The following is a 25,955-nucleotide window of genomic DNA, read 5'->3' as shown; positions in this document are numbered from 1 at the left end:
CGGTCTATCTAACCCACGTTGCCTGCTTCCACTATCAGAATCAAGCGCAGGCGCAGGTATACGACAGGTATACGTATCATGATGTCAACATGGTTTACAGCAGTATTTTTCAAACGTTCTGTAAAGGTAAGTTGTTTTGCATTAGCAATGTTAATTTTGCTTTTAGGCATCCCAATAAATTTAAATTGTTTAAATATTTAAAATTGGTTCTTTCATTTCAAACGCACATAACAAGGAAGATGACATGAATTTAATTTAATTAGATTTATAATGAACTTTATTAATAAATGATAATATTATTTTGTTATATTATATGAAAGATCTAAAAATATAATACAAGATTATATTAATGAGCAGCTGATATTCCTTCTTTCAAGAAGAGAAATATTAACCGAATAAATTTTCATATTAATACGTATAATGATTGTACATCGATACATATACAATATACAATATTTCTTATAGTAGAATCATTTCAGAAGAGAAAATTTTTTCGCCATATCCTTTGAAGTCAATCAAGTTGTTTAAACAAAATAAGTTTCCTTGATGATATTACCCGTATTTTCCATCAATGTCATCAAAATACATGACGTTGTTATTTTCCGAGGATAAGCTTATTAAATACGATTCTGGCTTATTACTTGAAATATGTGAGAAATTCATGGGAAAAAATACGTCTGGAAAATTTTTGATTAATTATATTCGATAGTGACGCGCAACAAAATGGAAAATAAATAACAGCAATTAATGAGAACTAACAGCATTTCGCGGCACCATCGAAAACATTATATTGTGCACTTCATTTTCATATCTAATAAGCAATGATATAATTAGCGCGTTTGCGTTGAGACAGATCTCTCGAAACTGAATCTATTTATATATGTATCAAATAATATTTCTACCTGGCACTATGTGCTGGCTTTGAATCAGATTATATATGATAGTAATACTATCAATGTTGACTCACGCGTTCAAATGACATGATATGCATAAATACAAGGTTGCAATTTGACGTCAACAACATAAAAAATCTGATTAAATAAAATTTTATAACAAAAAACATAATCAGTTCTTATGTAATAGACTTATATGCATATTTAAAATAGTTAATTTATTTAGACGACATTAATTAAAATTCTTTGTTTTAAAAATAAAAATGCCTTGGAAAACACATATGCAATCTAACGCAATACTCACAATCATGCAATCTTAAAATTATGAAAGAATTAAGTAAAAGAATATATTATCTTTATGTTATCTTTGTACATATGTTATCTTTATATATATTATTATGTTATCAAAATAAAAAATCAAGATATTGAGAAAAAAGGCGCGACAAAATGAATTAATGTCACTAATAATGAAATCTAACATTAGTATCTTAATCGCGATCCTAGAATCTCGAAAAAATTAATTATTGCCGCTAATAATGAAAACTTATTAAAAAATAAAAGGGCGTGTTTAAAAATATTGAAATACATTAATGAAATAGTGCGCCAAAAGATAATAAAACATTTTGAAAAAAAACGTGTCACAGCCTAACATTATGGTATTTAAATGGCAACTCTTTTGAAGAGATAAATGTTTTGTTGATCGTTATTATTGCAGGGTTTAACTTTTTAAATAAGTCTAAATTTAATTTTATAACATATTTAAGATAAATAGTAAAAAGTTTATTATAATTCTATTTATAATTTACTCTCGAAACTAATTTTGTAAATGGGTAGATATTAGAGGCTGTTTTTTTTTATTTAATATCTCTATATCATAAATCGTGCTCATAACGAAAATTTTCAAGATGATAGTAACAAGTACAAGGTTTATGAAATAAATTTGGACTCTTACCTAAAGGTAATTATTATTTAGATAAGAGATAATAATGTGTCCCTTGTGATAGTTAAAACTTAAAAAATATCTAAATGCTTCGTCACTTTAAAGACATTTCTGGCATATTAATCGCAACATAAACTTAATTGCATAAATGATTTTGCGAAAGAAAGGTTTTATTAAGATTTTACAGGTTCATGTATAATATAATTTCATTAAAAATTTTGATATTAAAAATATAAAAATGCCAAGTAATTTTCCAATACACAAAGTATTATATTATTGCATTGTATATGTAACATTTATGCAACAATAATACACTATTATAACATAAAATGTATATATGTACTATATTATATTAAAGTATAAAAATTATATTAAATTTATATTAAATTATATATAAAAAAACATATTTATATTAAATATATTAAAATACCCTAAAATATACTAAAATAGCGTTTCTATAAATGTATGCTAGCAAGTTTGCAGCGCGTATAATATTATATTCTTATATATGTTTATATGATATTACGTGTTTATACTATGTAATCTAAAAATATATATATATAAATATATAAAAATTATGAATTTCAAAGATCGGAGAGTAGATTTCTAAAAGAAAAATGTTGTTTTAAAAAAAGCTAGCTTAAAACTAATGAAAAAAGATCATTATATCGCAGCACTTAAGAAAAGCGATATTTCGTATCATTTTAGGATTATACTCTGATAATAACTTTGGCGATAAACATTACAAAATATATAATCAATAATACTTTAGTCCATGTAAATACTTCAATCGTATATATAATCTGTCTTTTTTATATTCTATTCTTTAAACAATCTTAAATTGTTGACCTGTTGATGCTACTAATTATCTCAAGTGTTTTTCCCAAGTGGTTTTCTGTAATATATATAAGAGATATCATCAATTATCTTCGGGTAATGACATCACAAACGATTCTAGAAACTAAGGTCTGACTAATACAAAAATATTAAGAAACCAGACGATTCTATATTTGCAAAAGATTAACATTTATGGTCTATACGTTTCTCTCGATCGCATTTTATACATATATTTAAAAAGAAAAAATATAAAAAATTTTTATCGTTTAATTGTTTAATCTTCTGTTTACAGAATTTATTTTTCATATTCGCATCATATGGTATGTTATTAGTTACTAGTTAGTAAAATGTCAGATTAATAAGTAGTAATAAAAAAGAAATAATAGAGTGAATTCCGATAGCAAAATGAAGCAGGTGTATAGCTTTCATTCTCTTTTCACATTCCTCCTGTCTCTTAATCTTATTCATTCCAAGGCTACCCGGTTATAAATGCGGAACTGTTCATCTTTGTGTAGATGTCATTTAAATATTCACAGATTTTCGTATTTCCTGCTAGCTCACAACACACGTTCTAACTAATTCTTCATTTCTTTCATTATTTATTTTTGCATCACTTTCCAAATATATGTAGCAGCTTAATGCGGCCAGTATTGCTTACGAAATTTTTTATAATTATCATACATAGCTCATTAATTGTGATAAATGGAACGGAGGCTTATACAAAAAAATTAATAAAATCATTCTCCGTGCGATAATAAAAATATTGAAAAACACATGATATAACGTAACGCGTTATTTACTCGATCCTAAAATTGTAAAAATTAATAATGATCGCTGCTAATAATCAAAATTCTTTTAAAAAATTTAACAGTGCGTTTAAAAATATAAGAATATATTAACACATATAATAAAAAAATATATTAATAAAATGGATCTACATTTAATAACAAAAAATTTAAAATATTTAAAAAACACGTGAATGGCTTAATTTTAATATATACTGTCTATACTAAACGCGATCATGTATTTATAAAAAATTTTAATTATTGCAGCTAATGATTAAAATTTTTTAAAAAATTTAGTAATAAATTTAAAAATATAAAAAAATATTAATAAAATTCTCCGATTAATAATAAAAAATATTAAAAAATAATGATGTAACGTAAAGATATAAAAGTGTATAAAATTCGATCATAAAATTATGAAAAATTTTAATTATTGCTTCTATAATAATGGAAAATCTAAAAAATATAAAAGAATGTGTTTAAATAATCCGTTATAAAAATATTTCATATAAATATGGACTAAATGTAAAATTATTACCAAAAAATAAATAGAAAATATGCACCTTTTAACACATTATGTATATAAAATCTAATTTATATACGTAAAAATAAAATTTTGTATCAAATAATTAAGCTTTACCTAAATTCCCTTTCAAAGATTTAACAAATGGATTAAAATTTTAAAGCATTATTATACTTTATGTTAATGACAGAAGTGTGGTTCTTGTGTGCGACACCTAGGCGCCACAACGTTTATAAAAAAAATTAGAGTGTTATCGATGTCTCATAATCGTCTCGGCTTTACAAGATGTTTCCAAGCATGCAATTGGTAATCATCGTGGATACAAAGATATACTGAGTGTCCTCTATCTTAAGAAAACCTTCACGTCTTTACATGCACATATGTACATATATAACGTTGTGCGCATTTTAATAAAATTGTTGGCGACAAATGCGCAGTATGATAACAAAGTATCAACATTTTTCTTTCTGAGTATAAAATCAGGTATACAATGCAGATAACAATAATAAATCTGGCTTTGAAACGGAAGGTGTGTACTTTATAAGTAATATAGATAAATCCAATCACATAATATAAACGACAACTTACGCGGTTTTTAAAATATTATTTTATAATTATAAGCTTTTTTATGAAGAGAAATTAATCGAGTTATTAAAATAACATAAAATATAAACAAAAAAATATATTATTATATGGTACAAATACATATATAAAAAAAAGAAATTCTGATAGATAAAAACACGTTAACTTTAAAAATTTAGAAACCTATATAAATATTATTAAGCTATTTCGAAATTTTTCCGTAATGCGCAAATTTATCATTCTTCCAAAAATCATACGTACATTGAATGAGTGGAAAATTTTAAACTCTTGCAAATATTTGCAAGGCTGGTCAAGATATCTTATACTCATATCATCAGGAAGAAGCAATACAGTAACCTTGTAGACGAACGATATTTTATCACCTGGCTAAAATATTTCAGCTGGAAAATTACGTTCATATTATTGACTAAAAAATATAGTTATATCTAAATACACCGATCGATCTCTCACTTGACAAACATTATTAATCATGCTTGTAAATCTTTATCAGAAACTTAATGTAAGATAAATACGGCATATGTATATCTTCGCACTGTGTAAATTTAAGCATGCAAATATTATATTTCAATAAAATTAAATTAATAGCGACTTATTGTTCATGGTTAATGTATACGTAAAATACAGCAATATTTTAATAACTCATAAAAAATTGCATAGAATTCAAATATTAAATATATCTTTAATTAATTATAACATAATTATAACATAATTATCATGTAAAGTTCATTATAATGCATATAAGAGTATTACATTAAATAAATAAAAATGGTAATTATCAGATTATCTTGTAATACATTATATATATATATATATATATATATATATATATATATACATTTCTTAATTTACACTTATGTGATAAAATTTATATTAATGTTAATAAAGTTTTCTTAAATTATTATTTTATAATATATTCTTTTAAAATTAATTTTTAAATAAGATTTAAATTTAAAATATAATGTAGAAATAATTATACGAAATAAAAAAGTAAGATTGACATATATTAATCGATATATTGTTAGAGAAATTGTATATAATATTCATACTTTAATTTGTATTAAATCAAATCTTATATTTTTATAAATCTATAATTATTGTATCAATATGTATAATTTGTTTAATGCTAGCACATTATTTTGCACAATATACATTTATAATATATTGCAATTATATATTTAAATAATACTTATATACAAAATAATAATACAATTAATATTTTCTTAATAACACATTAAGTATATATGTGGAAAAATTGTTTATTCACATGATTTATCTTATCACTCTACATTTTTATACATAGATAAAATATATATGAGAAAATAAATGTTATTATTTAATATTTATTAAATTGTTAAAATTAATATTTTGGTTTTAGCTAAAAATGTGACTCTGATAGATAAATTTTATAAATTATATATTGTATTCACTGTACATATATACATTTAAGTCTTAATTGAACAAAAATTGTACAAATTGCTGAAATTTTCATGCCATTACCATAATGGGTGAATCTTGTATTTTTTCTTTTATACTATTTTTACTATCTTGCTCTGGCAAATCCTTTGGCACATCTGGTAGTACAACACCAGATTGCTCCTTTGGTATTTCAGGAGCCTTCTCGTTGAACTCTGTTTCCATCAATGCATCCAACTCTGCTTCAATTTCGTTTTCATCGATATTGTCCTCTGCAGTGAGTGTTGATGACAATATTTCATCTATTTCTCTTTGCTTTTCAATTCCTTCTCTTGTTTCATCCATAATTTGTTCAATTTCGTCAATAGACAACAAATCGTGTAGCTGTTTTAATGTCGTATTACCAATTTTTAGGCCATCGACAACTTTCATCTCAATTTGAGCAAATTCCAAATCATGGACCATACGTTCAAGATTCTCTAACTGACCATCTGCACGCGATAAAACTTGTTCCTGGTACTTCTTTTTGCGCAACAAGAGCAATGCACGACTGAAACAATAATGAATTGCAAAATAATTTTGACAAAGTATACAAAGTTTCTATGTTATCAATCTATATAAAAGCAGTTATAGATATAATCTATAATCAAAAATAAAATAGTAAACAATTATAAAATGTTAAACTTGTATATAATACATTATATATATATATATCATTTACTATACAAATAAATATAATAATCCAAAAAAGAAGAATATTCAAAAAATACTTACTCTTTCTTCCCTTTTTTCAAAAGTTCTTTTGCGAGCAATCGCTCTTTCTCCAAACTTTGTTCAATTTTTCTCTGATACTGTCTAATTTTATCCCTTGCTTGTTTCACTTGCTACATAAATATAATTAAATATTAAATAAGTTTTAAAGAATATGATTAAAGATTAAATAATTTTAAGAGATTATAATATACGTATATATATATGTAAATATTACACATATATTACATGTCTAAAATCATGTTTCGTTCGTAATGTATCGCCAATCAAACAATTGTTAATAATTCACAAGTTACATTTGATCAATGTTAAAAAAAGATTTATAGTAAATTTAGATACAACGTGATGATAAAAGGGTTTCTTACCAGGATCGCTTTGTCCTGCTCGGTAACACGACTCGATTGCTTCTTCTTTGCGAAGAAGATTCCCATTTTGACTGCGATATCAAGGAACCACAAATTAATGTTTAATTTATTTGCGAGTCACGTCGTATAAAGTCTTGTTTTGACAGTTGTTGACAGCGTATTGAGATAACCTCGAAAGTAATCCCACTCTGAACCGGTCGGCGACCATGTTGGTCGTTCAGTACTAAACGAGTTATCGAGTTATCGAGATATCGATATGTCGACGTCACAGCTCACATGCGATTCTCGAATCGCGCTGTTACGTCACTTCGCGCCAAATAATGGCGGTATCGCGGCAGTGCACGTCGGCTCTTCCTAAATTGCATTAAATTTCGTGAGTTTTGTGAATATTTATCATATAAAGTGCGCGAGAAATGTTTGTTAATAGTAGATATACAGTTTTTGAGTATCGGTTGTGAATAAATATAACTTTTAGTGATAGAGAACTAGCGAAATATCTGTGTGAACTGGTAGCTGCAGCGAATGCGTCCTCCGGTCGTACGAGGTGAGTAAAGAAATAATTAGGAAAAAATTGATTTGCCTCAATCCTAGACATAGAATATACCAGCCCATGTTGTTAGAGATAGCATAATAATATATATGAAGGATAAACAATAGCATTCCGCTCTTTTTAATCGCGTGGTGGAGATAGATAGATAGAAGAGAGAGAAAGAGAGAGAGAGAGAGAGAGAGAGAGGCGGGAGGGGGATATATATATATATATATATATATATATATATACTTAGAATACTATATATATTGCTATCCTTCTTATATGTTATTATGCTGTCTCTTTTATTACGGTAAGTCTAAACATAGTAATCTTATAATTTCAATAGGTAAATTGATGTTTGCATATCAAATGCGATAATGACTTCTTTATGCATATTTGCAAATGAACGTAATGTTTGTTTGATATACGATCTTTTTTTAGAGTCGGAAATTTAATTAATTAATTTATAATTCTCACAGTCTAATCATAATAATATAATATAATTACTCAGCTAATTCTCAAATGTAATATTAAATTTTTAAAATTCTAAATTTTTCGTTAGATTTTCAAATGTATATGTATTTATGGATATATATTTTCGAATTAATTACATACATACAAACACACACATCAATAAGGATACACATACGCATACACATGCATACACTTTAATTATAAATAAAAATAAAATTTGATGCAAAATAAAATACTACTAGAAATACATATAGTATAATTTAATAGCACTTAATCTATATCAATACTTAATATCTTAAAAGGTGGGAAATAATAAAACACAAAAACATTAGATTGAATTGAACAATGTCCATTATATTATATATTTTATTCCCACATACACACGGCACGTTGTGAACCTTTTCTTAAATATTAATAATATTATCATAATAATAATAATAATAATAATAATCGTCATCATCATCATCATCATCTTCATCATCATCATCCTCGTCATCGTCACAATGATAATAATTTTAATAATCATAAGTAAACAATAATAAACATAATAATGTGAATTCATGAGTTATATTTATATTTATGTATATATATTTATAATAAATCATATCGCAATAATCATCGCATATCATATAATATATATTTATATGTACAGAGGGGTATAATATTGTTATTCTTTATTAGTTTAATATTTATAATCGCAATATTATATTTATTTTTGTTTGTATACATACACAATTAATTAGATTATCGGCCCTCGCTCGCGCCTCATGGCGGATAATTTCTCACTTTCTATCTTTTGTTTCTATCTCGCGCTTTTCCCTATTTAAATATCCCGAGACCGAGTATTCTCTCATAATCGCTCGAGTATATCGCGCAATCGACCGATCTTTTTTCTCATTTGAGAAAAGCATCATCGACGCATGCGATGAAATTTTTTAATCGATCGAGCCAATCGATCGATTTGCTTCCCCGAACGCAATCTCGGCGCTCCGCGGTCGTTTTGTGTTTATCTTACAAAACATCCATTATAGTCTGGCCGCTTTTGGACAGAAAATCGATCTTTCCTTCATCTGACTTTCGCTCCCAAATCTTGCTCGAGTGATTAAACAGATATATCGATTTCACGCAACAAAATCGCGATCGCGATTTAACATTCGCGAAAAGAGGATCGCTCGATTCTCCCCCCAGCAGCGCGCCTTTCATAAATATTCTGTACAACGTTATAATTATTATAAATCATCAATATATCTTATATAGTCTTATCATTATGTCATTATTATCGGTAGTGTAAAATTGAAACTTTTACGTACTTATGTAGATTAGATTAGCGTCTGCTCGCCCGCTCGCTAGCAGGCGGCCTATTGTTATGTGTATATATACCATTTTTTGTTCTTTTTCTTTTAAGTCGATACATAATCGTATAATTTAGTATGTCACTATATGTACTGTAATCGTTTACGATTAGTAAGAATATGTAAAATTGGTATTTCATCTTATCCCTTGGCTTGCTCATTTATAATTCAATAAATCTCGTTTAAGCATCCACATAATCGTTTAATATACATGGAATTAAAAGGGACTTAGTTATTGCTTGTTATATTGCAAGTTTCCTCATTGCAAGCTATATGCCATGCCGTCGAGCCTTTTTTTGCCACCGCTACTCTTTATCGCTATTGCGATCCTTTCACTGCGAATCACAGAAAGTATGCCCGAAAGTTTGGTTTTTCTCTCGTTCGCTACATGTCCGATGTGAATAATAAGACGTTATCAAACTTAACGTACAATATTTGTCGAATTATTATAATTTGTACTCCTATAAACAAATCGGAACCTAATGTTTAAAATGTTTAGAATTGATATTCTTAATTCAATTGGCGTCGCGATAAAATAATAACACTGCAACATATTTATAAATTGCTTAGTTCTTAATAACAATATAATGTGAACAAATTGCTACTACGATTATGGATCATTCTGTATATAAGATTTTCTGAAAAATATACAGGATTTATAACATTGCACATGAATATATCAGTGAGTAAGTATACAAAGCAATATATTTACATGTATAGTTTTTAAAATATTAGAAATCTAAAAAAAAAAGATATTTTATAGCACCGTCATTACCGTAATTTCCCGTAAATAATAATTTTTTGGTTGTTATTTATTGCACAGAAAAATAAAATAAAAATTTTTTAAACAATTTAAATTACAGATCCATTTGATATGTCAATTCTAATACATGCAAAAAATCAATTTTTCTTACTTTGTGGTTTTGTCGAAATAATGTCATTGTATGCAAATCTATAATTTTCAAATATATAGTATTAATAAATATATATTATTAAATGATAGTATAATAAATCAGCAATCTTTTTGAAATTTAGATTAATTGCACACAAGCGACAAAAAGATACTGCATTAATTTAACATATTTTTAAGCAATATCCAGACGATAATTATGCGGTATCGTGAATCGCTCACGATGTGATAATAAAACAATGCAGTATACGTATGTATCTGCATTGTTTCATTATTTCCTAGATACTCTAGATTAAAATTTTTTTATTTACAGCGCCATAAATTGATGCATATTTATATATCAATATTCATCTTTCTACCGCTCGTATGCAGAGTAAACGGATACTAATATAACATGGCTATTAAGATGTTGCAAAGAGAACTAAAGATAGTAGCATTGTGTTATATTAATTTATGTAATGCAATATAACCAGGATCTGTATTGTATGAGAGAGCGTACATTCCAAATTATTAAACGATTGTTCTGAATAGTATCAATTGAATTACAGTCTTGCAACAGACGATTTGATATCTTATGCGATAAATATATGTATATATATTATATAAAACAGAAACTATACCAAAGATTCGTACGAATATTCGGTTGGTCGAAAGACCAATTAATTGAAGAACTGATAATACTTCGCAATTATATAATACCGCGTTTGTCAAATAATGAATCTTTTGAAAAAATAGATCAGCATATTCGATAATTATAATGCTACGAGCGCTAATTGAACGGAAGTAACATCTCAAAAGATTCACTTTTTGTCAAATCATTCCGTTTCTGTAATTATTACCGCTGCGCACGTGTATCGATAAAAGTTGATAAGAATCACATAACGTACGAATAACTATAGTAATGACAATTTTGGTGAAGTCTTATGACATTGATTAGTTCGACGGTTAGCAAATCCTTACTGAAGTTCGTACTTTTGCACGCAGGAAGAATATTAACAGTTGTCAGTTACGTGTAACGGCACATATGAACGTACGCCAAGTGTAATTACATCATATACTTAGAATATAGCATGATGCCTTGTGAGTGTATATATAACTTATATACATATTTTTGTATATGGGGTTATATTTATATCATATTCGTGCGTATCCCCCAAAATGGATCGTCGTCATCCGTTATTTCGATAATATATCGAACGTATTCACTATTTAGCAAGCCTCTATTAACATAAGTAACTTAATTTAGGAACGACAACTGTCCATTAGAACACGTGTCGAAAACTTGATGAGGAAGCTTAACTCATTCACTGCCGGTTGTTATTTGTACGAGCAACTCACCGATTGCTTGATTATTCAGAACTTGCGAAAGCGTAGATAACAGTGCACTATCGGCAATGAACGAGTTGGTGCACGTGCAATTAAATTTAATTAAAAAGACCGTAGACACACATAACACAGAACTCAAAAGAAAAAAAAACAAAATTCAATTTCTTATGAGAAAAATCATTATACTCCAAATAAGACTCTCGTCCTATTTGACTCCATCAAGCTTAAGACTAGATACACGCGATACCAAACAGTCAATTATCTAACTTAAATATCTTTCTACTTTGAGGTTCAACCGATTATGCTTCTTTTTTTTTATTCAAAATGTTTTTAGGATTTACAACTACCGATAGAGATTTGGTTTTTATTTATTTGCATGTGTCTGGAAAGCGAGTTTAAGGTGATTTATTTAAGAGTTTCTTCTTTATAAATGAATCTCGACTTTAAAACGATGCCACTCGAAATCTTTCACTCTACTTGCCATACTTATACATAATTTTTCTCGAATATAATTATAAGTGTATGACATCTCTGATTCAATTTATAATAACTAATCTGCAAATTCTTTGAAATTGCACTACCATAATTTTCCATATATAAACATATAATTAAAAATGATTTTCGACCCCATCTATATCTCCAATTATTGCATTTTCATTTAATATTTTAAAAATAATTTTTTACAACAAAAAGTTCGTATAGTTTACAATTTTAATTATTCACAGATGTACAAACTTTTTAAATAAACTCGCAATCTTTCTCGAATCGAATATACGCATATGTCTGCCTAAAAGCGAAGCACGTTATTTCGGGAACCATTGTTACTAAATGAAACATTTATTTCATAATTGCTTATTTATCTACAGACTCCAAGGTATTTTTTTCGATATTTTCGTAACTATTCACATCGTCGGAAAAGATACGGGAACTCGATCGCATTTTTTTCTTTTTGTAAATTATCTCGACAAGCGGCTCTCACGAAACCTTCGAGGAAACCAAAATCAAACGCGTAATCTCATGTCAGCAATAACACGCTAAATTAGCCGCGATAAAAAACGTATTTTAGAGAAGGAATAGAGGATGCGTAAAAAGTGATCGAGGATCGATATCGACAATTCTGTGAGAAGAAGTTCAATCTGATTTCTCACTGTGTGCCACGTTTGTGTGAATGTATTCCTGGCTGTGTGAACGCACGCGCGTGTCAGCGAATGTATATCGGTGTATGTACGCGTTTATCTACCGCGTGTAGCAAATGCGTATATATTTATTATAATATATTCTGATCTCGCAGTTATTTATTTATTTATTTATTTTTTAATGAAACCGTGTCGTGTAAGAATCTTCAACGAGAAAGAGTTTTATCAGATCGGAGTGATCTTAAATGTTGACGGCGTGAAATCGCGATTTATGTGCGAAGAAGTATGTGTATCCTTTAAATGTTAATTAATTATATAATAATATTCTGCCCGTTGTGTGAAAAGCCGTGTGTGATTTAAAATGTTTGAGCTTGAACGAGTGTAGCAATTTGCATAGTTTCAACGGTGGATCCGTAGCGTGGGCAATTATTGCCACGCAATTAGGCAGAAACGCGAAAAAGTTTCGCGTAAACTTCATAATGGATTATATACGCGCTCACGTCGTGCGCTGTAATACTTTACTTCACCCGCCATATAGGCAATAACAACAATTAATCACGAAGGATTCGCGCGTGCGATCTGCTACTGCGCTTCGTTTAAATTATTACTCGATATTGCTTTTTTCTATATGAAGTAATGTATGCTTAAACGATACTCGTTTATTTCTTCATTCTTTTCACTTGGCAGCGCCTTAAATAACGTGATTCTCAATGCGAGAAACGAGGGGGGAAAAAGAAATCGTTTAATCTGATCGAAGGATCATTGTAAAGCCAAAATTTAATATCAATCTCCTTTAATTACATTGCAGCGTTCATTCATTTGCTGATATCCGAATATCACGAAGGAAACGATAATTGATCATATAATTGTTCATAGTGCTTTGATTTCATCTATAGAATATTTTTTTTATATGTTATATATGTGTCTTATACAATATTTCAATGATTAAATTTATTCAAGTTCCTTGATGATAATCTGATATCATCATATTTGCTTATATATGTATAATATACATTTCCTTCTTTTTCCTCTTCTCGTTTGTACCCGGATAATTCTTACTAATTCGCAATGAGAATTGATGTCGCGACGCAAACTGGATCATTGCGATTGTGTACATACGTGTTCGTGCCTTTTGTGTTTGTATGTGTCTGCGAATGAATGTGTAATGTTAGCGTCTCTCGTTCAATCTTCGGTCATGTGCTCCAAAACTTTTCGATCTACTGTTCATTTAGTAGTAATGTGAATTGCTTAACAAATTAATTAATATCTGCTCCGCATAATTTTGCCTCTCTTTTTCTTTTTTTATCTTTCTCTTCATTGTGTATATATATGTATATCGGTCATCATAATTATTATCTTATTATTTATACGTGTATGTGTGTATATATATATATATATATATCATGTGCAGTCGCACGAGGGGCGGCTGAATACGACGAACGATCGATGTCGTATTATTCATCTCATCTACTTCTCATATCCACATAATTAACTTCTTTTTCATCTAAATAGGTCTTGTAAAAAAAGCTCTTGAGGATCGCGAATAGGCTCACAGAGTTTAGCCTAATCTAGCCGCGCCTCGCGCATAATCCTCCTCTTTAGCCACCCCGTTGCTTTCCTCCCCCCAACTAATTATATCGCAATCGGTGGTGATCCAAAAGTTTCAGTACAATATTATATTAGTTTTAAAACATCAATAACTATATATACAAATGCATAAAACAATGTTTCAATATATCTGTTCATCTCCATAATCCTCATATCTTTTTTTGTCTCTTTTATATATATATATAGATATATATAGATATATATATATATATATATATATATATATCGTTTATATATATATATAATTATAATATATATTTTGCATTTCTTAGTCATTTCAATATGTATATTTATATATATGTATATTTATATTCATATTTATATATTTATATTTTTGTATATACTAGATATAGATATATATATGTAATATATTTCAATATTAATATATTTTTCATATTTATATATAAATATAAACGCATGGACTATATATATACTCACATATATTTTGCTTGTTCTTGTTTCTTACAAATTCATTTCTCTTTCTCTTTCTTTCTTTTTTCCTCTTTATCTTTCGTTATTTTTTTCCTATTATTCGCTTTTTTTGCATACTTCTTTTATTTTTTCTCATTCGTTCTCTTTCTCTCTCTCTCTCACTCACTCATTTTTCTCTTTTTCTCATTTTCTTTCACTCTTACTCATTTGCCAACTTATTTGTATATTACGATCACGTCGTTTTCTAATTAATAATTGATCGTAGATTTTTTCGAATATGTATACATTCATTTATATATATATATATGTATATATATATATATATATATATGTATATATATATATATATAATATATTTTTCTCTTCTTTTCAGGAGAGTTGCCGGAAGAACTCCGATTATCTCAGAGCCGTTATCTTTTTGGTGAGTGCTCTTTTGTGTTTTGATATATTAATCACATAAAATTATGTGAGAGAATAAATTGATGTAAAGCGAAAAAGATGAAATAAATAGAAATTAAAATAAACTATCGTTCAAAGAAACTAGAATACTATGAAGAAATTGAGAAATTTAGATTTTAATAAGTTAAACTATGGCATTAAATAGAGGGATTTAAAAGTAGATAAACTGTCTGTGTTTCGTAATAAATGATTGCCTCTTCACAAATAGCGGTATACATCGTGTGGAAGAAGGAGTTTATTATATATAATATTTTATAAGTATTTAATTTTCTTCGTAGTACTCTGTTTTCATTAAACAGTTATTAGATAAAATGTTTAATTAGAAAATTCATGTTTCTTTTATGAAACTGCTAATACTACAACTTTTTGCGAGAATATTTTCTCTTAAGTTTGATTGGCAGTAGTAAATAATTCGATAATCTTGTTCACAAAGCTAATAATTCAAACAAAAAATTGCATAAATTTTTATTTGAATATAATTTATATAAATTAATGAATTTATATATTTATAGTTTATATAATAACATTTATATACAATATATATGTATAAAGCTTTGCCTGTGAATAAAATCTGGGAGACCATAAAAGATTCTTCTGATCATTATAAATATAAATAGAGTATTAAGACATAAGTAAAGTTACTAAGTTTTTACCTAATTGCAGATAGGAATAAAATTTCTCTATATTTTTCTGTCTGATTTTTTATCTAAAATAAATGTCACGATAATATTATACATAATATAGCAAATGATTAAAATAAAATCTATTTTTTATTAATCTATCTGTAATAATGAGAAGTGTGTTAGGTTATAAAGAAATTAACTTTGTTAAAATATTTAATATTAACCATTATTTTTATCTGAAAATGCACACACATACAATATATTGATTTTTTTAAATAGCTTGAGAAAATGCATAGTAAAATGTTGAAAGTCTTGAGTTATTGCGTTGTTAACTTTTGAACTAGATCATCGAATTAATAATTTATTGTTTGATATCGATTCACTATAATTTACATCATATTTGTGAATTATTCAATATTTGAATTACGCAAATTATTCAATTATTTAAATTTTCGCGCAGAGGAGAGCATTATAAAATTTTAAGGAAATTATATTAAATTTATAAAAAGCTTATTAAATTAAAAAAATATTAATTTAAAAATGAAATTTTTACAAATTTTCTAAAAAATATTTGAGAAATTGGAAACAAAACTTGATAATTTGTTGTCGAATCGAGGATAGGGCACAGTAACATTTTTTTATTCAAAATCCATTCAAAATATTAAACCGCTGTCCATAAGGTAAGTAGATGGACTTAAATAATTCCGGAATTCTCTCGGCTTTCTCTTCCTAATCGCGGAAAGTTACGACTTGTATGCTTAATTGTGATCTTTTCTGTTTTACGATTGTTTCTCTTTTTCTTTTTTTTTCCTATTTTTTTAAATAATTTTTTATCTTCTCATTTCACATCTCGCGCGTCTTCTCTTAAGCCTATATACGACAAATTCCGCGTTAACGCTCTACGATCTGTTGAGCTGGTGTTATGTCCTTGTTTATATGTATGTGTATGTGAATGTACTTGTATTTAATCTTTACGTCTTTCTTACAAAGCTCACCCGTGTAATATTATATTTTTATTTTGTTACTGTTTATACGTAAAGTATGTCGCTTCGGCCGATACGGTTGTTTCATATTTCTACGATTCATCTCCGCCAATCAAATTAAAAACATAAAACAAAAATGAAATATAAATTAAAATGCATGATGAATATAAAACGTACTACTAAAAACTCCTGCTTTAGCTTTTATCCAGTAATATATATTTAGCATTATTGCGCAGCGAAACGGAATTACTAAATAAAACGTAGAGAATGAGAACGCGAACGCGCGAACATGTTTTTTAATTTTAAAGCGGGGATACTTTGTGACTGCAAGCTTGCAAAAAATTTTTATAAAAATATATACATATATACGTATATACATATATACATATGTATGTATGTATGTGCATATATATAAAATAAAAAGATTCTAATGTAAATAAATATATAAATTAATAAAGATATTAATAATTCTTAACGTCAATTATATAAATATTCAGAAAATATTTTTAACGATTGTTCACAAATTTAACATAATTTTGATACCATTTATTTATATATAAACTTAATTGTAATAACTTTTAAAAACCGATTAAAATTTATGAAGATGATATTGTGAACACATTATTCTTTCATCTATTATGTAACAAGCGTATTATATTCAATTACAGTATATTAACCCTTGCATAGTTATTGGTTTTCAAGTCAGAATAGTATTGTGTAGTCACAAATTATCTCTACTTTATAGTATATTTAATTACATATATATTTAGCCAAATTATTTTTTTTCCAACAATCAAAATTTTAATCTCTTCTATTTTTGTAAATAAAAAAAATGTTTTGAATCTATTTTGATATTTGGTTCATCATTTCCAATGCAGTTAAAATATATATTAACTTTTGTTTGTCATATACGCAATATCGATTTTTATTAAATAATAGCTATTCCAACAAAAAATCACTTATACTTTTGATTAAAAAAGGCAATTGTCCAGATAAGGTGAATCACTTTTTTATATCTTATGTAATTTGTTTATTTTGAATATTTATTTGAAGATATCACGTTTATCTCTTTCTTTCACGCTTTATCAATCTCATAACGAGACATTTTGTTTTGCTCACAAGGGAATGGGTGGTATACAAAACATGTGTGACGCACGCGATAGTTCGTCCACTTCATCCCTTTTTCCCGTAATCTCGACATTGCTCCTCTTATAAACCGAGTTTACACATCGCGCACATAATTTAGGAACTTAAGAATACTGTGACTTCTCTTGTCAATACGCCCTAGTCTTCGCTATTCTGTCACGTCTCTTTGTGGTCATGAAAAAGTATTGCTAACGTTCGTTAAGAATTGACTCGTTTTGCACGCATATTATATTCTCTTTCTCTTCTCTCTTTCCTCTGTTGCGTGCACATTCATCGAAAAAAAAAATGGCTGCCGTTCCACGTGACGCACGTACTTAATTTAAAGTTATTTCTCTTTTTCTCTTTTTTTTTGTTTACCCTGTTGTTTAATGCAATAATAATAATAATAACAGCACGCACGTAATAATCGCGTGTATATTCACCGTTTATAATTATAATTAATCGATTGATGACTCGATTTCCTTGCACAAATTCAATTATAGTAATGATAATGTGCAATAAGGAACTATTTATTTAGCGATATCAACAAAAGACAAATGTCCCAGTCATATATATTACGCGCATAATTTATTAAGAACGATGTGGCCTTTGTGGCCAGAAAGAAGGGAGGAAGCTTTCATAAAATCCTTTGTCAATATGTGAAGATTTTTCATACACATGTACCACATATTTTAAATGCACTATTATTTTGTCACATTTAACGCTTGCCTTCTTTATGTATAATTTTCTAACAATTGAAAAGTTTTAGTACGATTGTATAGATGATGGTGTACGAAAAGAATAATTTACTATCTATTTTTAGAATGCAATGACGTTTAACGTGATAAATTCACGTAATAACCCAAATAGTTTCAATGTAGATTTCATAATCAAGATTAATGTGAAATTTGCATTTTGTTTATATTATAGTTAAGACTTTTCTCTAGAAAGATATATCAAACCAATAAAACAAGAGTTAATTGAGCATGATTGTTGATGCAACTTAATTTACGGATGATAATTATAACTCATAATAATAATCAGACATTAAATTTTTACAAAAAAGGATTATCCGATTATTCAAAAATGTAATACTAAAATTAATCATTTTCTCTGGGAAGCTCGTGAAGAGTCAAGTACATTTTTATGTTAATTGAAAAATTCCTCTCATCTTTCCGCGCAATATCATAAGATAACGAGAAATTTAATCTAAACCAATCATGAGTAGTTCATTGGAATCTCTCAATCTTCGCTCATTCACTCGTTAATTGGACCACGTTATACAACTTAGAATGAATGATATCCTCTGACAAAAAAAGGAATCATCAAAAAGCGTTCACTGAGAAGGCGAGAAAACGAATCTCAGAATGCGACATTAAATTAAAAATGTCGTTAGTTTCTGCATTGTATAGCATAGCCCAATTGAGATTCGGATTTTTAAAAAGGGCCCACCTCTCATTTTCGTCGAGTGGACTTTAGGCCCCTTTTAACCCCCACAATTGTATTATTGGAAGCGCGAATGAACGCAACATCCGATGTTCAGCCATTATTTTTGCGATATATAGATTATATAATATTCACTCTCACGTTTATGTCTTTCCTCGCTAGCCCGTTTAGTCCCTAGATCTAATTGCGACGCTATTCAGCGACCGCGCATTTTAATTCTAAAGTGTAACGTTTTTTTTTCGCACTCTCACGCACGCTCTTTCTCCCTGTTCCTTTCGCTCTCGATCTTTCTTTCGCATAATTTTAAGTTTCTCTTTTTTTTCTTTAATATCTTCTCGTTCTTCTGTTAAGTTAGCATTTAAGATGTATCGTCGATCGATGCTCTGCACATCGCAGACGAAGATTACGCGATATCTCTATATGTATATATTTGTTAGCTTTCTTTTTTTCAGCTCGATCGTCTTCCGATCGTTTGATCTCCCTCTGTATGAATTTTAAGTTTGCACCTACATTGGTTGACACCGACGCTGGTTACAACTAAACTTTCTCTGTCTGTGTGTCTTGTTTTATATATAAGTAGGACTATAATCTAATAAAGGACAAATTGCTAGACTCATACGCTAACCAGAATTAGTTAATCCAGTCTGTCGGTGTAACTCAGCCTTAGACGATTAGACGCTGGGGATGTGTTTCGTAACTCTCGTGTGTACGTGTGTGTTTGTGTAAAGTGTATTGCGGTTGTTTGCCGCTGAAAAAACTCGTATCTTCTTCTTATTTTATCGCGTTGGCTCGTCTATAGGGTCATGCATATACAGCATTATTTTAAATTAATTATACGGTAATTCGCGTACGCGTAATATATGTGTATATATAACGGGGGTTACTGCACGTAATCGGTTTTAAAGCTATACAGTGGCCGATTAGATTCATAACAGTCATCGTCCGGCGCCTCCGGAAGCGGAAGCTCCGAGCGGAACTTTGAAGCGAGTACGAGCATTCGATGTCAATTAAAATTACAGAGTAGCGTAAATTTTTATTTTGGCCATCCATAAGTTTCACCCTTGTGTATTACGCCCCTATTTTTTCTATTTCTTTTTTTCTTTTTCTTTTTTAAAAGCAAAGATATTGCCATCGTATTGAACAATTTAGTCGTAGTATAAGTTCGCTACAATAATATAGTAATAAAGAAATGATGGCTCTTTCAATTATCGAAAAATATCTTATATTACCGTAGACCATTATATTTTTTTCTATGGAATTCGCAATCACGAATCTATAGTAAATCATATTCGTGCATTAAGCACGTTTGTATCTTTTGCTGAAAACATAAACCACGCAATATGGCTATTCTGTAAATGAAAGCTATTCTGTAATTCTAACGATATCATCTGGTACTGTTTCTTCCTTCTGGAAGTCTTCCGATATTGCGTTTCTCATTGTTTCGGACTTACCTCGACGGCCCGATAAATTCAACGCAGCTTTCTCGCATGCCTCTCCTTCTATCCGCAAATAATGCTAACAGCGTGACGTCAAATATATAACACGCCTACGTATGTAACTCCCTCACTCACCTGCCGCTATATTTTTCTGTTATTTCGTTGCGCACCCGGGAAAGTAGAACTGCGACAGGATAGGAGAGAAGCACCGTTCCGCCATTTAAGCAGCGAAAAGGCACGTTGGGAGAGAAGAAGGAGCTTGAATATCTGCACGTGCAGACATAGAGAAGGAGCAGCAAAAAGATCTCTTGATTTATCCACTTTAACTTTTTCGTCAGCCTTTATCCCTCTTCTCCTTTTCTCTCTCTTTCCCGCGTCATCGTTTTTCTCGGCCGCTATTAAATTCTTCGACCCTTCCCGCGCATACGATTAAAACTTGAAAGCCCAGAAACAAAGTCTTTCCCAGGTGTGAACGCGCATGTGTCTATTTATTATGTAATGTATTTACGCGGGCACGCGCAATGCGCAGGGCGCTCGTTAATAATTGCAATCGCCATAATAATATCATGTAATAATTAATAGTTATATATTCGTGAGATATATATATATTTTTCCGTCTCTTTATTTGCCTTAAATACTAAAGGTTATCGTCTAATAATTATCAATTATTTATATATTTATATATATATGTATATATATATTTATATCTTTATATATATATATATACTATTTATATTCTAGACTTAAATGTTTAAATATTTAGCAATTAATAATATTAATTTAATTTATTATATATATATATATAATATATATATATATATAAGTGTGTGTATATATATATTATAATATATTATATTTATTATTTCTTTTATTAATGTGTCGGAGAACGGGCTGGCGTCAATACGCAGTTTCGGCCATAGTTACCTTATATTGCAGCGCGCGTTGTTTCTTCCTCCTGTTTCCGTCCGACGGTCGATCTTCCTGTCGCTCTTCTCATCTTTTTTCCACGATCTTCTCTGGACGTCTTCCTCGTTGCTTCAGCATTCTTCCTTTGCCTTAGCAGTACTTTAATAATTTTCTCTCCTCTATCTACAGTTGCATCCAACTGAACTAATGCTCTAAATTCTTTTTTAATGCGTTGTTATATATATTCGCGTAATATTTTGTCCGGCTGTTTATACACAATCTGGACTTTGAAGTATCGATTAAATCCTACTTGAACGTTTCCTTCTGCTCAACATTATGCATATTTGAATGTATTGCAATCATCGATCGTCATTTGGAGTAGACGTGTATATTTTTTCTTTTTCGTCCAGAGATCATCTATTATATTTAGCTGCCTCGAGTCGTCCATGTTGCTTATTAAATCAGGCGACCGTGCTGCGTTCTGCCGTCTCGTCCATTCTAGTGGAAAAGATATTAAGAGTTCAACAAGTTAGATGTTTGTCTTGCAAACACACTCCTTTTGCTTTATTTGGAATTGATTCATCTAGCTAACAAAAAATTAAAATATGTACGCGTCTGAACGCAAAATTCTTTTTTTCAAATTCGTTGAGATTGTGCAGTTAACTTTCGAACGTATGAAAGTGAAAGATTCATATCTTTTTTGGATCTTAAAAGAAATAAAATTTCTTTTATTATTTGCAGTTATTAATATTCTATTACCGCGGTCACGCAGAGCGTTTCTCGTAAATTTTCGTAGATAATGCTATACCAAAAATAATGAAATTGAAAAAAGAAACTGACTTAACTATTCCATATGTTGATCTTGGCGAATATCTAATAATTTTACTTCAACGTAAAATTTACACATATTATCTACTCGACGAAATATTGTTGATGGCATACATACCTGTTATTAGGTCTTAACAAGGCTCAATGGTAGCCATTAGTGAACGCCGCTGGTATTAGAGGACCCTGAAACAGTACAAGATATCGGTCTCATCAACCTTTCCATAAAAATAATGATTATTATACAAAGACGAGCGCAAAGATAAACCCTTACGTTTGCCTGCATATTTAAAATTGCAGCGTGCAATTGCGGTACTTGGCCTTTGAGGTTGTAGCCTTTTTTGTGTTACATTTCTCGAAAATATTGCACATAATATAAAGATAATAATAAGTGACGAAATATATACGGAGGATATGATGTTACATGGAAAGTTTCGGGAAATATTATTATAAATATATTAAAATTGTAGATAGAATAATAGATTAGAAAAATTTATAAATAAGATATTAGGTATAATTTCGCGATCAAGTCAAGATAATAATTATATTAGGTCATACTATACCTGATTAAAGACCTATACAGACCAGAGACGTACTTATAAAATGTAGAATCAAAATATATAGGATGTATAAAGCATAATAATATATATACATTTTTGCAAAGCAATTTTTTGATAAAATTGAGAGCGATAAACCGATCGCATTAAACATGATTTACTTTTTGCAAGAAATATTATATACTCGTATTTGCTTATCAGATTCATGAGATGCATAAAGCTGGTGAAATTGCAGTACGGAACGAAACGATAAAGAGCTTAATCGATAGTCAAACAATTCTCTTATTTTGCAATATTTTGTTAGCATAAAAATGCATTACTCAAATTCTTGCATGCAATACGAATCTTTAAACATAAAATGCAAATATTTTTGAATATCATCGATTTTATTTAGATAATTTGTCCTATCAGTTATAAAGAGAAATTTATAGAAGAAAAATTGGAGATTCAGCAAAAATACTTTAAGAGAACTTTCGTATTTATATTAAAACGCATATTATATATAAAAGCTTTCTTCGATTAATTTCCTTTTTGTGATTATTTTCCTAGTCCAAACCGGTCGCTACTTTCTCCGATCTCTTCCGATCTTCTGTCGTATCTCCGCGATAGCTACAAAATTCCATTTAAGTAGTACAAAATTATATTTACGAGACGGAAGGCGACCAGTTGGATTTTTTAATACAAAGTATAAAGAAAATTTTGCAGCTTACGACAAGATTAGATAAATTAGAATACTGGTCGCAAGAGATTCGAAACGTCAAATATATCGCGCTCTCTTCATCCTTTCGTTCCATTTCTCTCGGGAAGGACCCGATCCGGTGAAGAAAAAGGGGGAGCATTAAGTGGACTTACGGGACTGTAGTTGAGCGGGGCACGGGATACGGCGATCGCGGGGAACGCGGTCGTGGGGGGCTGCGGGCTAGCTGCGGCCTGGACGTAGCTTGCGACTGCGGAATCCGCGGCTGCGGCTGCTGCTGCGGCGGCGGCGCTCGAGCTGTACATGTCAATCGGGCCCGGCGAATTGGCCGCCGGGAAAGACCGGCCCTGCGGGCCACCGTGTCCGCCGGCCGCGTGCGGCGACGCCGGCGGGAATCCGGCCTGCGCTGCGGCCGCCTGGTAGTTGTTCATCACTGCAACGAACCCGCGTCAATGTTCACCCTCTTAACCCGATCGCAGACGCGGACGTCGTCGTTGCGACGAGGACGAGCCTCGACGAGGCTCGTCCTCGTCTATTCGCGGAATGCGCAGATAGATTTGCTTTCGATCAAATTGACAATTTCATCAAATCCTCAATTACTGTAGCAGAATGTTGGTAATAGAAATATATGTACGCATATATAGTCTATAATCGATTCAACTAATGATAATGGCTTTATTTTATATTAATGGGTATGTGTCGGATGATAAATGGAAAAGCTGATCATTAAAGAGTTGCATATATTTTTTTTATTACAAAGCAAATGCGCGTTGGAGCTTCGAATGCATTATAGTAATTGAGGATTTAGGAAGATTCAAGAGACATTTTTTTTATACATATAAGCGTTATAAATGATATTAAATCGCGTTTAACTCTCAATCGTAATTATATAGCGCATGATATTTCACGACAATTAAACATCTGATGACCATTATTGAAGATGAATATTCTGATTATTTCATTTTGCTCGTGATAGCGATATGAGCGTTTTGCATGCCTTATCCTTTTTAGGAATCTTCCATGCAAGTACCTTGAAGCACGTTGTTCCGTTGGCGTTTGCCCCTAGTTTTTAGCTTTTTCGCCTCTTTCCGCTTACTAATATCAAACTCATTTCAGTTGTATAACGATATGCTTTAGCTAAATCTCATTAGAGATAAGATTCTTTAACTCATATACTATATGTAGTGTGACTGTTGTAACGAGCTCACGCACATTCGTGCATAAGTGAACGACGAATATCTCTGGTCTACATTTTACTTCGAGGACTGTGCACGTGTTTCCCGTGTTTAACGATCGCATAAATTGCGATTACATCACGATACACACACATTGAATACAAGGAAAAGGAGAGTCCATTTAACAAATTTTCTCGCAATGCATTTTATCGAAGTAAAAAAAATAAGGAAGGAGTAAAAAAAAGACACTCATGAAGCGCATTGCAAGGCAGCCTTTACATACGACCATAGAGATAATAAAAAAAAAAGCGCCTTGCACATATATATTTATATATATGTATGTATGTATGTATGATATTGTACAACACGTCGCTGGGACAAGCAACGCAATCGCACGAGGCAATGATGGCGATCGATTTGAAAAGTTTACGAGATACAACAGGCGAGTTCGACTACGGTTACTGATCTAGCGTTTGGTCCTCGAATCACGAGATCCGCTAATTTTTTTTTTCCTTCGTGCTATTAAGAAGTTAAAGCGGAACAAAGATCGACATGGTTGGTTCAGTTAAGAAAGCCAAGCGACAAAAACTAAACTTACCCAATTTCACATTCAGCTCTCGAAGTAAAAGACTCCGCGTGAGAATATAAACGAAGGAAGCGAGGGAAAATTATGCTGATGCGGACAATCACAGAATCTGGTGCAATAGAAAATAAGTCCAAAATCAAGAGTTTGTGCCAATATTTCCAGAAAGAATATTGTTTTCTCTACCTTTCTCCCTCTTCTTTCCTCTCTCTTTCTTTATTTCTCTTATGATATTGATAC

The 25,955-nt window shown here is 29.9% G+C and overlaps 2 protein-coding genes across 5 annotated transcripts in view; both read right to left on the bottom strand.

Annotated features, from left to right (window-relative positions):
- Positions 1 to 5,978: 5,978 nt before the first annotated feature.
- Positions 5,979 to 7,346, bottom strand: Vps20 (vacuolar protein sorting 20). The gene is made up of 3 exons (XM_029311182.1): positions 7,131 to 7,346; positions 6,769 to 6,878; positions 5,979 to 6,544 (listed from the first exon to the last, which is right to left on the bottom strand). The coding sequence occupies exons 1-3, from the start codon at positions 7,194 to 7,196 to the stop codon at positions 6,067 to 6,069; spliced, it is 654 nt and encodes a 217-aa protein (XP_029167015.1). The 5' UTR covers positions 7,197 to 7,346; the 3' UTR covers positions 5,979 to 6,066.
- Positions 7,347 to 8,464: 1,118 nt separating this feature from the next.
- Rbp6 (RNA-binding protein 6) overlaps positions 8,465 to 25,955 on the bottom strand; it is a 590,474-nt gene continuing 572,983 nt past the window's right edge. For all 4 annotated transcript variants that reach the window (XM_029311221.2, XM_029311220.2, XM_029311223.2 and 1 more), the window contains 3 exons: positions 24,113 to 24,390; positions 22,825 to 22,889; positions 8,465 to 22,376 (listed from right to left, as the gene is read on the bottom strand). In XM_029311221.2, coding sequence (XP_029167054.1) covers positions 22,848 to 22,889; positions 24,113 to 24,390 — 320 coding nt within the window. In that variant the 3' untranslated portion in view covers positions 8,465 to 22,376; positions 22,825 to 22,847. The remainder of the gene's footprint in view (positions 22,377 to 22,824; positions 22,890 to 24,112; positions 24,391 to 25,955) is intronic.

The sequence above is a fragment of the Nylanderia fulva genome, unplaced genomic scaffold, assembly GCF_048542155.1.
Source record: "Nylanderia fulva isolate GAGA-0341 unplaced genomic scaffold, ASM4854215v1 Scaffold28, whole genome shotgun sequence".
In the NCBI taxonomy this organism is placed as follows: domain Eukaryota; kingdom Metazoa; phylum Arthropoda; class Insecta; order Hymenoptera; family Formicidae; genus Nylanderia; species Nylanderia fulva.
Note: the sequence above shows the minus strand (reverse complement) of the source record. Positions and strands in the feature narration are given on the sequence as shown.